General features: G+C 37.6%; 1 protein-coding gene across 1 annotated transcript in view; it reads right to left on the reverse strand.

Annotated features, from left to right (window-relative positions):
- moxd1 (monooxygenase, DBH-like 1) overlaps positions 1 to 17,107 on the reverse strand; it is a 40,253-nt gene that overhangs the window by 2,140 nt on the left and 21,006 nt on the right. Inside the window, exons 6-11 of the mRNA XM_007899305.2 lie at positions 11,791 to 11,970; positions 11,415 to 11,517; positions 7,334 to 7,500; positions 4,591 to 4,782; positions 3,636 to 3,695; positions 1,834 to 1,976 (exon numbers count right to left, since the gene is read on the reverse strand). Coding sequence (XP_007897496.2) covers positions 1,834 to 1,976; positions 3,636 to 3,695; positions 4,591 to 4,782; positions 7,334 to 7,500; positions 11,415 to 11,517; positions 11,791 to 11,970 — 845 coding nt within the window. The remainder of the gene's footprint in view (positions 1 to 1,833; positions 1,977 to 3,635; positions 3,696 to 4,590; positions 4,783 to 7,333; positions 7,501 to 11,414; positions 11,518 to 11,790; positions 11,971 to 17,107) is intronic.

The following is a 17,107-nucleotide window of genomic DNA, read 5'->3' on the forward strand; positions in this document are numbered from 1 at the left end:
AGAAGGAATAATCTCTAAAGGGCTGGGATTTTGTTGTGATAGCAAATAGAAACAGAGTGAAATAAAAACTCTCTATTTCTATCGGGTACTGTAGCAGAATTCCAACCCTTTTGGAAAAATTGATGGGATTTTTGTTAGTATGGGGGCTTGGCTTTCCCTATCCTCCTATGATGGGCTGTCACTGCTTAACACACCGAGTACACAGTTGATTGCAAAGAATGTTAATCGACTACTGTCAGTATGGTATCCTCCAAAGAAATGTTATCTTCTGTACAAATGATATGTTGTCATCTCACCTACCTCAGAACATATTATTGCCACTGAAATTAACACTGGGAGAAATCTTGCTTCCTCCAGCTGTGTTCTATATAAGACCTCGTTCTGAACCATATGTTTAACTCTGAGCAGCGGAGGCAGCATTAAAAAGTGATACAACAAGATGAATACAACACACACGGTTTGAAATAGTTCCAGACAATTCCAGGTCAGAAGGAGAACTGAGGAAAAGGCCTGGTGGAGACTAAACTACTTGTAAAAGAATAATTCTTGGTTTAGGTATTGTCTGTTTTTGGTAGTCAGAAAAAGTGACCCGTGGCCATCCCTCCAAAGCAACTGGCAAAACATAGAGCCAGGCACAAAAGACAATTGTGCTCAGTCATTCAGCATCCGAATGATTATTGTTAAAGTTTATTAAGGGATCAACACCAATTCTAGTCTAGAGGAAAAAAGTCCCTAATAATCTGAATCCCTGGGAATAAGTAGTTAAGCACATATTCATGAGTATGTGGAGGTCAGAGTTCATTTTGAAAATAGTATGCATCTTAAATGAACTTATTCAAGACTGAGATAGATAGATTTCTTATTGCAAAAGGCATTAAGGGATATGGGGATAAGGCAGGGTCAGGTTATTAGCTGGAGTTAGATTAGAAGATCAGTCACGATTGAATGGCGGGGCAGGCTCGAAGGGCTGAATGGCCTACTCCTGCTCCTACATGTTATGTTACTTGCTCATGTGTTTTCAGGTCAGTCTAAATCCTGGAGCTAAAACGGTTTCTTTAGCAGAAATATAAAATATCCTGTTTGTTCTATTGTGGTCAATAATTTTATTGGTGATAATGTTTTATCTATGGAAATCAGAAAGAATAAAGTAAAATGAAATCCTCAGCATTGCTATGTGAAAAACCTCATGTCCAGGCCAAGAGTGAAGCTTTTCAGTCTCTAAATTGGCATCTAAGACAGGGAAGGATGCCAAAGGCTGCTAAGTTGAATGGCAGCTGGTTGGAGATGTACCCATCAGATCTGTTTCTTCTGGCTGGGAGAGACAATCTGGCGGGACTCCATGAGGTCACTTTATTATAAGAAAAATATCCTTTCTGAGAAGAAACATTTCCCACATTATTATCCCTCAGTATTTCTGAGGGCCTATTTATACTGCTGTGTTACGCTACACCCTCCTGCCTGTAATGTGTGCCCAATACAATATCAGGGATTTTTCCTTAATATTATTAAAGATATTATTGGCTCCAGTAGCATTAAAATGTCAGTGACATAATCTGTTGAAATGAACCTTTATATATGGCGGACTTGTCCACTGGTGATAATTGCCTCATTGTGTTTCTTATCAGCCGCTTGAGCTGTTATCTGAAAGCAACATATGCTTGGCCACCATCCTTCTGTAAACTTCCAGAAACTAACATACTCAAATATGGCCATAAAGCAAATCCTGGCAGTACGGTCCACACCTTTACAGTGGCTATGTTTGCATCACGCAATTTCAACCCGTACATTGCTGTAGCACAAGCCTGGTGGAACTGAAAAATCAGATATACTCACACAACTGGTTGGTAAATTTCTTTGACTCCGATAAATTTCAGCTGCTGAGTTATTTCAGGAAGACTCTCACATCTAGCGAGGTCTATTTTTGGATAGTACAGTAAGTATGACAGACACATTTCATCTCTTGTGCTTAGACCACCCTACAAAAATAGCAAAAATACAGACGTTAACAGCTGTTTTATTCTTACTAGGAAAAGCAGCTGCAAAAATACATACATTTACAGCTGTTTTATTCTTACTAGGAAAAGCAGCTGCATGTTTATTTCAGTCCCACAGATTTATACCGCAAAGTGGTGTAGCAAAGATAATTTAAAATCTGTACCAGTCTGCAATAATGTCAGAGTCATCAATGTCAACAGAATGGAACATCACAGATTTTAACACAAATATATAGTTTAAATTAACTCATTTCAACAAGAAGGATTTTGTATCAGATTATTTACTGACTTACTGATTTATTGATTTACTGACTTACTTATTAAGTAAAAATACAAAGATTGAGGAAGCTACTTCATCCCTTTGTACCTCTGTTTACCTAGCAGTAAGTAGAAACCTGGTTATTAGTCGTTTGGTCGATCGCTTTCTGGGGGTCATAATCCCTCTAAAAAAAAGTTTTTTGAAAAAATTTGGTCACAATATCCACAACTGTTTGTGGGTCACTGCTGTATGCAATTGGCTGCCGCATTTCGCCCACAAAATACAGTCAATCCACTTCACAATATATTCTGTGAAGCACTTCGAGATGTCTCAACAACGTGATAAGGCGCTAGATCAAATACAAGGATTATTTATTTTCTTAGATCACCTGGAAGTTTACAGAAGGACTGTGGTCAAGCAGAAGTTGTTCTCAGATCATGGCTGAAGGACTGGTATAAAATAATTTTCCTCTAAATAATGGGGTTGAATTTGCGATATTTACAAATTGCATTCAGCCTGTTAAATTTCAATTTGTGCATTTGATATAACACCTTAACATGTCCTTGTGTTTCAAAGCATTTCACAAATGTTTACTGTGAAGTTTAGTGTATTTATAGGTGATTGCCGCAGCCAGTTTGCTTACAGCAACGTCCCACAAATGTCACATGAAGTCGATGACCAATTTCATCTGAGAGATTATCGGTGAAACCTCCAGGAGAAACTCCTTTATCTTTTCAGGTAGTGCTATGGGATCTTTAATGCCTACCGGAATAGACAGATGGGGTCTTGGTTTAATATTTCATCTGAAGCACACCCCAGCACTGCATTTTTGCAACCAGTGCTTAAGAGTCATTTGCTACATTGTGGCTCACAAATTTTGCCATCCAGGAGTTGGAATTAACTCAACAAATCCAGTTTGCAAATATCTCAAATCAGGTACCAATACAAACGTTCATCTTGCTTTACTCCTTGCTGGGGTTACCTTGCACCTGGAAGGCAGGATATTGGCAGAAACATTAACCTTTTCAGAAAGCAACTCTGTTCTGAAACTAGAAAATTATGATTTAATTAGATCGTGATCTGGAAGCACCTGAACCAATACAATTAGTATTTGGTTTCTATTTTCTCAAGTTGTACCTCCACCCTCGAATCCATATACTGGTTTCTAGTTTCCCTCAGCAGAAATGATAGGTCATTCTATTTGTGGGACATTGCTGTACACAAATTGACTGCCATGCTTGCCAACTAAATAGTTGCTGCACTTTGCAGAAAAAACAAAGTGAAGCAATTTGAAATATCTTGACATGTGATAAGGTGCTATATCAAATGCAGGATTATTATTATTGTAAACTACACTTTATTGTACTTCATCCTTTTCTTACCCATGTCATATTGCTTCGGGATGAGGTGTTATACTGGCATTCAGTCACCAAACTATCACCCTGTGAAAACATTTCAAATGTCCATTAAAAATAGTCAGACGGAAATAAACATTAGAATTGTATTGTACATTTAATGCAAGCCCATATATACAACTTGCATTTATATAGTGTCTTTCTATTAAAAGAACATTTCAAAGCACTTGACAAATGTTGCGAAAACAAGACATTTATGGAAGTTTATCAAAGACATGGTCACAGATCTATATTTTTAAGAGGTTTCAAAGGCAGTGAAAGGTAGAAAAGTGAAGAGGTATTGGCAGAGAGTTCCAGAAGACAAGACATGGTGGTTGATATCATAGCCTCCAATGGTGAAACAAAGAGAATGGAGAGCAAGCATTATAGCCAGGGTGTAAAGTAGAGGGTACAGGCTGGAGTGTACATAGATGCAGTGTAGTGGACTGTGGAGGCATTGAAGAACAGGACAATGCTCTAGTATTCTGGCCACCGATGACACTTGGTTAGGCTGCAGTTAAATAGGTGTGTGGAGCCTTGCGTGGGGTAAAATGAGCCCTGCCCACATATACAAAAGGGAGGGAGACTCCTTCCCCACCCTATTGGTATTCCAAAACTTTTCTTAAGTTATAATAGAAATATAAACATAAAGAGGTGGAGAACAGATTCCATTCTTTCCCTAGTCTGTAAACTATTATTCAATTTATTAAAAAAGATTGAGATCTTTTTTGGAAAGAACAAATCCAAGATTACAGTAAATAAAAATGATTAAAAATAGCGGATTCCTTTAGTAAAGCACCCACACATTATACGTTCACCGTGTTGCTATTAATGTAAGATTAGAAATGATTCCTCAGAACATATCTGATCGTTGGTTGCTGCTTTGTCTTGTTCGCTTCAAAAATGACACTCATAATGACAATGATATAAAATCTATCCATACAGGCAGAAGTACTCTTTCCTCTTGCAGGTAGCGGAACTCTTGAAAATTGAAGTCAAACTCGTCATCATGTGCAAGCAGAGGTTGCTCCACACCATGACGGAAATGCCTTGTTCTCAGTGCTCGCCCCGCAAGGTGTGAGTGGAGAAGGACAGCAAACACATGGATCCCAGAAGGATTTTCATGAGACAGGGCCTGTTGGATACAGAAAATTATTTAAATTACCCACTGGGTAAAGCACCAGCAACAATAATACACAGAATTGCTTCCCCGAAGTTCAGTGATTCAGGTCTAGTTAGCGCACAGAGCAATGGGAGTCTAATTCAAAATTTTGATAATCTATTCCACAAAGTGGAATTTTACAAAGGAGCATCATTTTTTTTAAAATACAAGCAAAATTACTTCCCAAAATATAGTAGCTTTGAGCGTCTGCCCACAGAGTCACTGTACTTTACAGTATGTCCTGTGAAGTGCTTTGAGATGTCTTCGCAATGTGAAACGTGCTATCCCAAATGTAAGGATTATTATTACTGGGATAATAGCAGCCTCAGCAACCAAGCTTCAGCAACATCTGGTTTATGTTTTATGAAGGATCTCATCTATACAAGAATATATAAAAAATGCCATCCTAGGTGTCATATATGCACTGAATGTAAGAGAGCAAAATCATCATTCTCCTCCTCCTGGCAGCCTCAGCACAGTGGTTGGCTTGAGGATTTCTCCATGCCATGCCCAAAGCTCGTCCTATAATTTAGCGCAGCGATAACAAGATCTTAATTTAATTCAGTAATCCGGAGAAGGAAGGGTATAATACCTAGAGCTAGATTAGAATGACTCAAAACCTAGTGTTTCACAGAATGTGTTAAATGTTTGAATCATAAAATCCCAGAAATTTCTCCCCAATAAATTTTAGGTAAAATAATCCTTGCATTTGATATCACTTTTCGCATCTTCTCAACATCTCAAAGCACTTCACAGAATAGGCTGTAAAGTGAATTGACCATATATTTGTGGGTGAAACGCGGCAGCCAATTGGGCACAGCAGTGCCCCACAAACAGTCGTGGATTGAAAATGACCAATTTATTATTGTTTTGTATGGAGGGATTATTATTTTCAACATTGACTTTGGCCATTCAGCCCATTGTTTTTCTGGCACTGCTACCTTTTTTTAAAAAAAAAAGTCGCCCTTATTATTAATCTCACTTTCCTGCTCTTTCCTCAGGCAGGGAGGACAAAAGAATATTTATCAGTGAGTCAGGCTGACAGGCGGTAGCTAAGATATGTGTGGCAGGAAAGCATCTATAGAAATAAACCTTAAAATCCCAATTGATGGAAGGTTTGAAGCAAATACTCCATATCGTGCTTTAGTTAAACAAGGCAGATACTTCTTTGCATTCTCTAAAATGTGAAGAATGATGAGGTAGGCAATGGAATGCTTCCACTTGTCTGGTGTCCAGTGACACCAGCGAATACAATGTGCTATTGAATGTGGATTGAACACAGAGTTCCTTGTTCGATTTCCCTGCTAATGCATTTCAATCAAAATCGTGGAAGAGTCCCCCTTACTAAATCAGTTATTTTCATTTCCTACTCTCTGTACTTAACAATCTCTATGAGTGAGACTGCACAGTTAGTGGAATAATTGGTTTTTCCTGTGGGCCTCTTATCCTTTGAGAGTGCCAAATTTCATTCCATTTGGGTCCTTCAACCGCTGTCAGATAAAGGAAACATTCATCCCTTCAGTCTGGACTGCAATTGAACTTATGTCCCATAGGTCAAAGGATAGTATTTTACCCAGTGCTTTAATAAATCTCAGTCATATATTTTCAAATGACCAAAGAGAAAAAAATATTATAACATTCTTCCACATAGAATTTTTAAAACTGATTATTATGTAGTACCTCAATTTTGTTTTGCATTTGTGAATATCATAATTGTGTGGTATTTTGTAAATGTAAAGGAAATTAAAATATTATCAGTAACTTTCAGAGATAATTTGGCACTACAACAACAACAACAACAAGATTCTATTTATAAAGCGCCTTTCACGTCAGGAGGACGTACCAATAGTGCAGCTCAGATTCCATCTTTCTGATTTAAATTATTGTAGTCAGCAAAAGGTTAAAATCAAACATGTGCAAAGAGGCAGCAAGACATTCTTATATTCTCTTTCAGGCACTTCAAAACCACAGCTTTGCACAGAAGACACACTTTTACTATTAGCATCACAGATCTCATGCTCCAAAGATTATGATGTTCAAGCAGAATGATAGGCAAAGTGAAGACTCTTTGGACCAGCAGTTACCAAATGATGGACTGAAGTTAGATTCAGATATGCAGTCCCAGACACTAGATCCAAGAACCCAATTTGTCTCCAGATACCAGAACTTAGTGTCCAGACACCAGAGGGTACAGTCTCCAGGCACCAGAACTTACATATTCTGAGATGTCTAGAAGACGAGAAAAGCGCTATATCAAATGCAAGGATTATTATTATAGAACCATAGAAATTTACAGCACAGAAGAAGGCCATTTGTCTGTACTGTATTTTATAAGAGCAATTCTTTCAATCCCATCTACCTGCCCTTTCCCCATACCCGTGTAGTTTACTCCTTTTGGAGTATTTTTCTAGTCGCATTTTGAAAGCTAATATGGATGGACCACAATTATGACCCCCAGATTTGACCATGTTTTAGGCATTATACCAAAATTAAGACAGTTCTTTAGAGGGAAAACAAAGCTTACCTCTTCCAAGCATTCCACAGTGCAATGACCCTGTGAAATATATTTTGGCATGTCGGGTGGTATCATATGGTAAAGACTGACCCACACACCAGTTTCAATAATCCCAGCATCATACTTCCTCAACTTAGGCGTGTAGAAAAGCTTTAGCCCAGAGCTGTCTATCAATCCTATAGAAAAAAACAATGGAACAACATTTCTATGTGTAGAAAAGTATTCAAACAACAAAAGAAATCAGCTAATTGATGAGATGTTACCATTTACTTTATGAGATTCGTCTGTTTGTTTTCAACTTCTATTCCTACTGTTTAAACAAAATACAGTTGAATTCTATCATGTTGTGGGTTTGCTTATAGTTCTATTGGGGTGTAGGTACTGACATTTACTTGTTTTTAAAAAAAATCCAAAATGCGTGCATAAATCGCATTGTAGCATTTCAAAATGCTGGCTGGCTTCTCATGCAGTAAAAAAAATGATCAACTTATAGGCCATTAGGTTGTCAACCACAAGACATCAACAGCAGAAGTTCCTCATTTCTTAGCATTGGAAACCAGCCAGTTTTCTGTGTGTTGCATGAATGAGGAACAGCTGTCAGACAATCATGCCCGATAAAAGGCAGCTGGGAATTTATGGATCCCCACCTACTGTCTTATAATTAGGGTTTACTGTATTGGTGGCTCGGTCTTTAGCTACTACACTCCAAACCTCTGGAAGTCCGCTTACCTCTCCATCATGCCACCTTTCTATCTGTCTTTAAACCCTGTCTAAATAGGACCTCTTTGACCAGCTGTGTGCAAAAGACAAATGCAAAAATACAGTATGCAAAAATGCAAAGTATACATTAAACATTTCAAAAGTGACGTGCTGAATTAGACAGATAGTTTACTGTGGGACATTGCTATTTTCTTGAAGTTAATGTAATCAGTGAGAAATATTAGAGATGTGGATCAGTGGGAAATAAATGTTGGATTTAGGATTCATGAGATTTTGGATTTATCAAGTGCATATGGACTCTAGGGTTGAAATTCCATCTAGTTCATTATATGTACAAACTTCTGAAGGGTTTTGACCAGGTAAATAGGGAGAAGTTGTTTCCATTGAGAGGGGAGTCAGTGACAAGGGGACATGGTAGCCACAAGATAAGCGGAAGGAAACTTGGGAGGAATTTGTTCACCCAGAGAGTTGTCAGGATGTGAGACGCCATGCCGAGTAGTGTGGTCCCTTGTAGCTTTCAAGATGGAAATAGATAGGTATATGGAAGAAAGCTGCTTGATGGGTTTTGGGAATGATGCAGGGCAGTGGGATTAAATCGATCACCTTGATCTGTAAGCTGAGACAAATGGCCTCCTTTGGCGCTGTAGATTTGATGTTCCTAGGCTATAAAAACATTTTGTCTTATTATTAATAATAATAATTTTTGCATTTGATGTAGCACCTTTCATGTCGGGATGACATCTTAAAGCCCTTCACAGGATTTACTATAATGCATGGTAAGTATGTATTTGTAGGCGAATGCGACAGCCCATTTGTGCATAGAAATGTCCATCAAGCAACCATGAAATAGACAATTTTATATAGACTGTTGGCCAGGACACCAGGAGAAAATTTAAGGTAGTGCAGAAGGCGTAAAATGTTCTTAAATTTAGCCTTAATTTAAAAGCTAGTTTGCTGTAGTTCTCAGAAAGAAACAAACCACCTTCCAAATTAAGACAGAAGTTAAAAATTTCCACAATTCTATACCATCTAAAATTATGTCACAGGCTAAGGCCAGGTGAAATTTCCGACTTCTAAAGTTGAAAATGTGCTTGCAGGAATGATACCTAGACAACTCAGGAAATAAAGTGTCTCTCTTGCAGAAGTTACACTGACCCACAGGGATCCAATCTTAGGTCTATTCAGGTGGACATTAAAGTTTCAATGACATTATTCAAATAGAGGAGGGAGTTTCATCTGATGTCCTAACTAACAATCCTCCAAATCAATTAATTATTCACGTCAGGCTGATAGTGGGACATTGCTGTGTGCAAATAGGCTAACATGTTACCTACAAATACACAGTCACTACACTTTATAATAAAATAATGTGAAGCACTTTGCGACACTCTCAATGTTACAGGTTGTCATATTGAATGCAAGGGTTATTATCATAGGAAGGAGCAGAAAGTAAGTAGTATTACTGCAATTTTGACATCATGGCTTCATTGACAAATATTCTTGCTTCACTCTATTTTATCATTGTCTTTCTGAATGGTATATCAATGGACTGCAAGAAAAGTAACCTTCTAGATTGTTCCCACAAACAAATGTACTGCAAATATACTCTATATACTTTTGTTAAAGGCACTGAAAAGCTACAGATATATTCACATGGTGTTCTTTCCTGTGTATGCAAAGGGATTCACATCCTCTCAGTGGTGAAACGTACATCATGCTGAATAGTTATCCTTCTTATTCGAACAATCAGTTCTTTGTGCTGTAATAAGCTTTATGGATTTCCCAGGGATTAGGGATTTGATTGTAATCTATGATGTTGTCTTAAATAATTTAAGTTAGCATATCTCATTATGTTTCAAAGCAGTACGTCAATTTAAGAAATCTGAGCATTGATCAGAATCATGCCCCAGGATGACTACAATAAACGTTGTCATAGCAAATAATTATTTCAAGATGTTTTGCCAAAAGAATTACTTGATATTGCATCCGAGTGTTATATTTATGTGAATGACAATACTATGAAACCCACACATGTTCCCCAGATGTAAGGACACGGAACAAGAAAGGGCATTCAGCCAATCGAGCCCACTCCATATAATGCCCAACCAAAACTTATTCTGGTAAGGAATATATGACAATACAATTAAGTTGATGTTTATAAAGTGCATTTTACAACAGGAGGAGATCTCAAAGTGATAAAAATGCTTATAGTTTTTGAATAGTTCTTGCTTACAGAGAAAAATCAGTTGCTGTGTTCACCTATAAATATGGTCATATATCTATGAAGCGCTTTGGTGATGCCTTCCTGACATGAAAATTTTTATCAAATGTAAGGATAATTAGGATTATTTTAAAAGCATGTCAAGTTTGAGCAATGGTGACGTGGGCTAGAGGAATAATCTGCAGGAGTCTTTGTTTAATTATCTTTAGGGTTCAGGACCATCTACAAAAAACATTCCAGGAAACAGTGGGTGGAGTCAGTGTTCATGCTAAGGTAGGCGTTTAGAGGAATTACTCATGCCTCGCTCCCTCTGTCCCAGTATCGGTTGCCTTTAGCACTATATGCCCACTCTTTGGAACTCTCTCCCAAAACACCTCATCAATTCTTTCTCCGCCTTGAAAAGTCTTCTAAAACACCCTCAAACTCCCCTTCCTTCCATCCTGTTTGACGATTCTGATAATTGCTTACAGACTTTAATCCTCTGTGGAAAAAGGTATGAGTTGTTTTTTTAAATGATTTTTCTGTTAGATTGAATGATTGAATGGCCCAAACTGAGGCAGCAATTTGCACCTAAACTTACAATACCAACGGAGTCTCGGGCAGTGAAAGCCCTGCTGACACCACCTGCAAAAGATGGTTTGGTGGTTGATGAGAATCACATCTGTGCAATATGAAGGCAGCAGAATCAAATCTGACTGGACTCACTGCCCCAGGATTTACCCCAAACTGCAAGGCAGGCCTTTGAATGATTTGGGAATTATAAATGGAGGGAGTATTTTCAATGTTATTAAAGTTGTTCAGAACACCAATATTAGGTGTTTGTATTTGTTCTTCCTTGATGTGGAGCATAAAGTATAATGTACATTGATATGCTGACAGGAATAAAGTAACAGAACCCTCTAGCACTGTGTTGCTGCTAAGCCTGTGAGCTCCCGCTAAGATGTGGCAAATCGATGGCTGATTTAGAAATTGGTGTATAATAAATAGACTGCAAAGTTCTAGCTATTTTGGAACAAATTTATGTTTCATATAGGATAAAAAGTTTACATAGCAAAAAGCAAAAATATAGCAATATGATCATATCTGACATATCTGATCTTTTTAGTATTGTAATCTATATCATTGATTCCACATAGCAGTAAATCCTACCTTCTTGATATGTTGGATTATCGTAATGTATTTCCATCATCACGTAAACTGGATCTGTTGCAGTACCAATTGAAAGCCCAGCATTGGAGGGATAGGAAAATCCCTGCATCGAGTTACAAAGAGAAATCAGCAGAATATTCAGTTAACAAATCTAAGCAAAATTGGCCGTGAGATTGCATGCAATCTTCTTTTACAAAAGAACAATTAGTTTTCCAAACAAAAAAGTTCAGAGAACCAGCTTCTAAATTACAACCGAGTTTAAGAATGTTTCAAAATTCTGCTCTTAATTTTTTAGCCCATTTCAGGCTTGAGACAATGTTTATTTATTTTAAGATGATGATACTTGCATTTAGATATACACAACATACATCTGTACCTTTCCTCCAATTGCCCATGCAAAAATGACACTTTCACATATATCAAATTCATCTGGCATATTGGGATGGTAGCATTCGTGACTGATGCCAACGGCGCTGTCGTTCAGGCTGCTGTGGCACTGATACAGCAGAATGTGGTGGACCAAGGGTTCATGTCCTTTCTGAATAATGGGCTCAACCTGAAGAAAGAAATTATAATACAGTACGCAAAAGCCAGTCAATAATCTGGTAACGCAATGCAAAAAACAACCTGCCCTTCAACCACTGAGGTGATCCGGTATTTTGCATTTACTTATTATTAACGGCAACAACAACAACTTGCATTTATACATCGCCCATCACGTGGGGCAGTGTCCCAGAGCACTTGACAGTGGTGGAATGTGACCCCGAACAATTTTATTATTAATAATAAAAATAATCACTGGATTTGATACAGCATATTTTATGTTGTGAGGGTTTCCGACAGTGCTTCACAGGATTGTAAGCAAACGTTTTATGCCACAAGATTTGGAAATGTATGCTTTGTTACTACCAGACCTTCTAGATTCATTTATACCATATAACATAATTTGCGTTTATATAGCGCTATCAAAGAAATAAGCCTTGAGGTGGACTTTGATGGAGGAAGCGAGTCGGAGGGACACCGGGATGGAGCTCCACAGAGTAGGAGACGAATGTCTAAAAGCTTGACATATGAAAGATATAAGTAAGAAATATATTAGCATTGTCATGTTTGAAGGCACATGTGAAATCTTATTTCCATGGATTTCCTTATGTATTAATATTGTTACAGAGCAGAGAAATCATCTATGTTTTTCATTAGTGTCAAAACCTCATTCAAACACGTCAATACTAAAGTTGTTTAATGAAATGCTTTTACAAAAGGTGATTCACTGAGTGAATCAATTTAAGCTACTCAAACCAAGATCAATCAATAGTTTGTGCTCCATTAGCCAACATGTGACTGAATATTTATGAAAAGATAGACTGTGCTTCTTGCTAAAACATTATTCTGAATGATTGCAATTGAATATGTTTTGTTTAATGTAATAGTTCTTTTCCCAATGATTTTCATATTGACTGCACCAGCCATATAATCTGTGAATCCCTGAATAAACAAACAAATATTAAACACAAAGAATGCTTTGTTATAGAACATTTAATCTGAATGCAGAAAAATGGTTTCAGTTGAGTTGTTCAGAGAGCTCTTGACTGCGGGAGTGAATGGGAAATGTCAAGGGTGAAGGAAAGGGTGAAAAGACAGCCACAGCTGTTCCAATTTTTCCATATGCACCATAGCAATAAGATTAAATGTTTTCTATATGAGTTTTGTTTTACCTTATACTATGATTTATGAAGATTTAATTTCTCATTCTGGGCTTTGCTAAGAACACTGAGCAAGACCAGCAGCTACCAGCAATATAAACATCAACATTTGAAAGTACAAATCTGGAAGTTTAATATCCCCTTAAAGTCATTTAAATACAGTATAACATTTTTAAAAATATATCAGGAGTAAATTTTACTATTGAAGAATTGCAGAGATAAGAATTTGAGTGATCCTGTAGTGATATTTTGCAGACAAAATACATTTCGATTGGATTTATAGATGATATTACCGTTAATAGACACCAAATTATATACATAATGGTGTTTACAATGACTGTTTTTGGCTACACAACCAATCAATATACTTTGCAACAAATTCATGCAAAGCGCTTTGAAAGATATTCCAATGAAATCCAATACAGTTCTTTCTCTCACTCTCTTTCTTTCTCGCTCTCTTTCTTTCTCTCTCTTTCTCACAATCTCTCTCTGCCTTCCTCTCTCATTTCAAATTTGCCTGCGCAGTTGTGTCTTAAAAATCAATTTGACGTGGATTGATGTAATCATAATTGAAAATTGAATTAACAGCTACTTGTTGCTTTGCCCAATACCATACCATCTGTAGGGACAAACATAATTTATATAGCTCATCAAAGTAATGAAGAATCTTACTTCTAAATTCTCCAGATGGCATAAACAGGAGTCCAATGTACACTTTGTTTCTTTGCTGATATGCCCCCAAAATGACTATAACAGACACTAGTAATAAGCACGTTTCATATTCAATATTAGCTTGGAGCTGAAAAAGCTCAAGGCAGCTATCTCAGATTAATGTTACATTCTACAAACCAACAGAGTCCTCCCTCCCACTGCCCATAAACAGCTTATTTTGTTTCTTGGTTCTTAGAATTCTCTAATATCTAGTATGGCCGCTGAATGAATATTAACAAATAAAAACACTTTCTATATGAAAGAGGAAGATATTTATGTAAAATATTTGTAGTGTGAAGCGCAAAACCCTACATTGTGACAGGGAATGTATGCACCAATATTATGTACAAAAGAAATCCTGAGAAAGATTTATAAGTTAGTTGTGTGAAATGTTTTAAGATGCCCTCCCCACCTGAAAGGTTCTATAAACAGTAAATTGTGGCTGTTGTTATCTTACAAACTTGCCCGCTCCTTTTGCTCAGCAGGGACTTGCCTGCTTCCCCCGCCCTCCTCATCCCACCATCGGCAGTCAGTCTTTCAACCTATCTGGTCCCACTCTCTGGAACCCATCCCGAAATTCCTATGACTTTTCCCTTGCCTTCTTCAAAATTTGTATCAAGATCTCGCTCCCCCCTCACCCCCCTCACTTCCATCCACATGCTCCAGCATCTTGGAACGTGTTCCCAATGTGAAAGGGGCTAATTAGTTATTGTTGTTAATAGTCTCTATCTCACACTGGAGGCCGCTGAGACCCTCGTATATGCATTCATAGCATCCAGGCTCTTCTATCCAAACGCCCTGCTCGTTGGTCTCCCCAACTCCTTCCTCCATAGGCTGCAGATCATCTAGAACTCTTAGTCCATGTCCTCTCCCGCACCAGGGTCCGTGACCCTATCGCCCCATCCTCGCCCATTCTTGTTGTTGTTGTTAACAGTGAAGAAAGGGCAAGAAGTGAACACTACCACTATTTTAATTGCAGATAAATAAATACTAACTACATTCTTGTATTTAATATACTGTATACTTTTAATGCTGAAACGTCTCAAAGCAATTTACAGGGAATGTAGGGACTGTATATTTCAAGGCAAATTTGTCAGTCATTTTGCACACAGCAGTCTCACAAACAGCCATAAAATCCCAAACTAATTTATGCAAGGATAATTCGCTAGAAACTCCTTTCTCTTTCAAATAGTGCTGTTGGATCTTTGACATCAATCTGAATTGGCAGATGAAGTCCAATGCCTCATTGAAAGGACAGAAACTCAGTCAATGCAGCATAATGTATTCTATTTTTTTTAAGACCTTTGAGATGTTTTTGTGTGAAAAGTGTTATATAAATGCAAGTTATTTTTGTTGCTGAGGACATGTTTCTAATCACACTTTTTGGACTGTCAATGATAATTAAGGAATACATTGGGTTGAGGAATATTGCAATTTTGATCCCTTCAGTATTGAATAATAATTTTCACAGAGTATTTCTACCTTTACAGGTTATATGCAGAGTGAATGTGGCATACAACAACAACAACGTGGATTTATATAGAGTCCTTCATGCCAGATGGCAACTCGGAATGCCTGCATAGACAAATATCAGCAGGGAACATTCAACCCATTAGGGTGACAGAATGTACATCTGTATTTTCTGGTCAAGAGATAAACTGGTTAAGATATTGTGTTTTTTTTTCAAATGCCCGCTGAGAGCTAGTTATGAAGGTATGTAAATTAATGTAGAAAACACTGCAGAAATATAACATGACACTGACATAGCACAGAAGTAAATTATAATCAAGGACAGGTATGAGGATTGGCAACTCAGCAGAGGGAAAGTTGGGGTACAATGTTTTTTCTGGCATAGGAATTTTTCCTGCCCCGCTGAGGCTGTTCTGGAAGCCACTATCAAATGATACCAGTTTCAGTGAATTATTATCTTCTTCACCTACTAACACTGACTGATATGGACCATTATACTGATTCCAATTAATTCCAATAAGAAGGACACTTGTGGGTTTCCACTGAACATATGGACAAGAGGCTAAAAGGGACTGCATCTCCAGTAAGGATTTCACACCAAAGGCCAATTGGATAGGGTGCTCCTGAATTGACAAGCAGTGTTAGCTTGCTAGACCAGAGCTTTTAATGTCAAGCTATATAGTTTTAGCTGGTTAGACTCCAGTACTACCCTAACTTAGACTCTGGGATCCCCAAGCCTTGGCTCTTGCCAATCTGCGTCTAATACTCTCTAGATGTGGATAAGCAGGATGTGTCGCTTCAGGGAGAGATTGCACTTTCTATTCCAGACATGGACATTTTTGTCTGGTTTAGAAACTCTTAAGCATGATGAGGTATCTGTATGTGTCGACACCTGGGAGACCCCCCAAAAATAATAAGGGCTTCAAAATTTTTAATCTATTCTCCATAAGAGATGGTGTAGACTCCATTTAAAATCTGTGACTCAAACTGGATTTGCAGATATTGTTGAAATCTTTGGTCATGATTAACAAGATATATCTAAGTTTAGATCCATAATATGAGAGGACTAAGTTATATCTTTATACAATAACAGGTTACAAATGAAAATGCCTATATACTTTTAAAAACCTGTAGACATTTATCTGATAGTCTTAATGGATGAATGAACTTTTCTTATTCCTTTTTTTTATTTAACCAGACAGGTTTGAAAAGCGAGTTGCTATCCCCAGTGACATTTTCAAAGTGGTTCAATTCTGAAACATCTAAACCCCGAAGCATTTAGCTGCCTCCCGATACCTTGTGCACTTTCAACAATTTCTGTTTCATTATGGATTTAGACTTAACTTCTAATGTGAAAACTAAATATCTTATGGTTTTGACAGGCACTGAATTATTTTTGTGATTTTATGACTTTTTGATCATTTTTCATTTGAGATTCTCTATTTCCTCCAATGATCATCAAAAATGGGATACAACTAGTCAGATGCACCAAGAGTATTGTATACAGTCCTGATCACTTAAGGGAACTTAAGGAAACTGGCTAGGCCTTAGAGGTAGTTAAGGGGGCAGCAAAAAGGATGATCCCCAGTGTTAGATGAATGGGTTATGAGCAGGGCCAATACAACATTTGCCAAAACTAGGTGGCCCAATTGGGAGGGGGAACACCAGTGCAGGCCCGAAGGGCTTGGAGATCCGCCAAAAAAAACTCAGGACCAGTGTCCTGGCTGTCGGAGCTACAATTTTTCAATTCTTTGAAATTCTTTCAGAAAATAATAATGATAAATTGGTCACTCAATCCAGGACTGTTTG

The sequence above is a fragment of the Callorhinchus milii genome, unplaced genomic scaffold (assembly GCF_018977255.1).
Source record: "Callorhinchus milii isolate IMCB2004 unplaced genomic scaffold, IMCB_Cmil_1.0 Scaffold3, whole genome shotgun sequence".
Lineage (NCBI taxonomy): Eukaryota > Metazoa > Chordata > Chondrichthyes > Chimaeriformes > Callorhinchidae > Callorhinchus > Callorhinchus milii.